Source organism: Pinus tabuliformis, chromosome X (genome assembly GCF_031772625.1).
Source record: "Pinus tabuliformis cultivar Carrire ecotype Pingquan chromosome X, CPIR1, whole genome shotgun sequence".
Taxonomy (NCBI): domain Eukaryota; kingdom Viridiplantae; phylum Streptophyta; class Pinopsida; order Pinales; family Pinaceae; genus Pinus; species Pinus tabuliformis.
The window spans coordinates 267938736-267940925 of NC_142308.1; the positions used below are offsets into that span (position 1 = coordinate 267938736).

The 2190-nt window shown below is 30.2% G+C and overlaps 1 protein-coding gene across 1 annotated transcript; it reads right to left on the minus strand.

The window, feature by feature from the left end:
• Positions 1 to 511: 511 nt before the first annotated feature.
• LOC149139414 (NEDD8-conjugating enzyme Ubc12-like) lies at positions 512 to 1681 on the minus strand. The gene is made up of 5 exons (XM_089450713.1): positions 1573 to 1681; positions 1289 to 1397; positions 1097 to 1175; positions 813 to 929; positions 512 to 658 (listed from the first exon to the last, which is right to left on the minus strand). The coding sequence occupies exons 1-5, from the start codon at positions 1679 to 1681 to the stop codon at positions 512 to 514; spliced, it is 561 nt and encodes a 186-aa protein (XP_089306839.1).
• Between the last annotated feature and the right edge of the window lie 509 nt (positions 1682 to 2190).

Consider the following 2190-nt stretch of genomic DNA (forward strand, 5'->3'; position numbering starts at 1 on the left):
TCTATATTAACATATTTTATCAACATCATCATCATTTTTAATAATTAAACAATATAAAATTTCCTTCTACATAATAAACTATATTCATCCATTAAAAATAAGTGTTATTATTTATTATTTGCATCTAATGTTTAAAAAAAATTGGTATCAAATTCATTTTATGCTATTCTATTATCTTTATCATTACCAACAATTTAATAATTTTTTAAATAATATGATCCATGATTTATCTATATATAACAAATCATATTCATCCATCCAGCTAACTTTGATAAATAAAGAGGTTGTATAGAGAGCTTTCATAGCCCAAAAATATGTAGAGGTTTGTAGCTCATTTTCAAGTCAAAGCTACACCGTAAACCTTAAACTCATTAAAAAGATATAGAGACATTTGTAGCTAAATTTTCAAGTAAAAGCTACACCGTAAACCTTAAACTCATTAAAAAAATATACAGAGATTTGTAGCTCATTTTTCAAGTCAAAGCTAGAGATTTGTAGGTCATTAAAAAATTTACTGGTTCGAAATGCATCCTGGAAAATAAGTAGATCCTATGTAACCCCCTCCTATGGCTGTTTTGACGTTGAATCCAAATAATTTTGGGTCCTTTTTCATAACTGCGGCAGCTTCTTGGTTAAGGGGATCCTCATGATTTGGACACTGCATTCGACATCACAAACAACAAACAACCACTATGGTAAGACATATTATAAGACATATTATAGTTATAATTTGCATGAAATTTTTCAAAAATCAATCTAATCAACTTACTATGAAAAGATATACCATACAAATATGATTGCGCTCAACTTACTATGAAAAGAAGATACAATCCAAAAATGACTGCGGTGATATTCAAAACAGGTTTCCAATCTTCACGTAAAATATTGAGGCAAACGTTACCTTCCAAGTCAATATTGGGGTGGTAAACCTATATATTGAGGCACACATTACCTTCCAAGTCAATATGGGGATGGTAAACCTATAACATCAGAGCATATTATATATAACCAATCAAGAAAATGGACAAATATGTTTACAACATTTTTGAACTATTTTTATATATGAAACTATAAATTTAGATTTTCTAAACCATACCTTTGTCTTACATTTCACCTTTGGTGGTTTATAGGGGTAAATAGGAGGCACCTGAACAGTAAACAAAAAGGAACCACATCTACACAATTTTGAAGTGCAAAAAATCAGTTAGATTAACAGAAATCATACAAAATTTAATTAACATGAAACCAGATTTATTATTTTTCATAACTCTAACATGAAATGACTTACTCATAGTATCCTTCGTCAGGCCGAAGCACAATTTCAAAGTTCAGTAGATCATCCTTTCCATTTGGAAATGATATATCAGTATTTTCTGGTGTACTCAATTCACTGATTTCTACAAATTTCACAATAATAAATTAGTTTCAACAAATCAAAGTAGAAAATAAATATTGCCAGTCAATAACTTAATCTCATTTGTAATTACTCCAAATGAAAATAAATATTTAAAATGCCAGATAATTTCCATTCCAAAGCTTCTAATAAGGAAATGGCTTGAGATGTGTACCAACCTTTCTGGAGGACAATTGCACCGATGCTTTGCTTCTTCACTGTTGGTCTTCCATTAGTATTTTCATCAGCTTCAGCCTTTATCTGCTTTCTTTGACAAAATTTAATCATTCTGCAAGATATTAAATAAAAAATGTCTATCACAGTAAATTTGAATTTATATTATTGCCAGGAATTCACAAGAAAGAAAAAATCAAAACAAGTATAGCTATATATAAATATTAAAACACTCCAAGCTCTCAGCCCAAGCCCTCAAAGTGGAGGTCTCAATCACATTGTCATGAAAATGCTTCAGTTATAACAAACAAAGCATGAAATCCATACTTGACAAACTAACTACGCCAAGCGCTGAACAGTGTCTGCGTTGTAATAAGAATAGAAATGTAAACTACTAGAGACGAGATCAGTCTGAATAGTGTAGTGTCAGAAAAGCTGTTTTTCTTTTTGCAAATGCTCCTCGATTTATAGAGTTGACAGTTCCCTCTTAGTAATAGTCACGTCGGTTCAGAGCAAAATCTCAAAAACTAATGATATTAACCGTTATTTTTTTTAATATAAATAAACATAAAAATAAAAAACTCACTTCTCTCCATTTTATGAGTGGGTTCATCTAGCAGAGC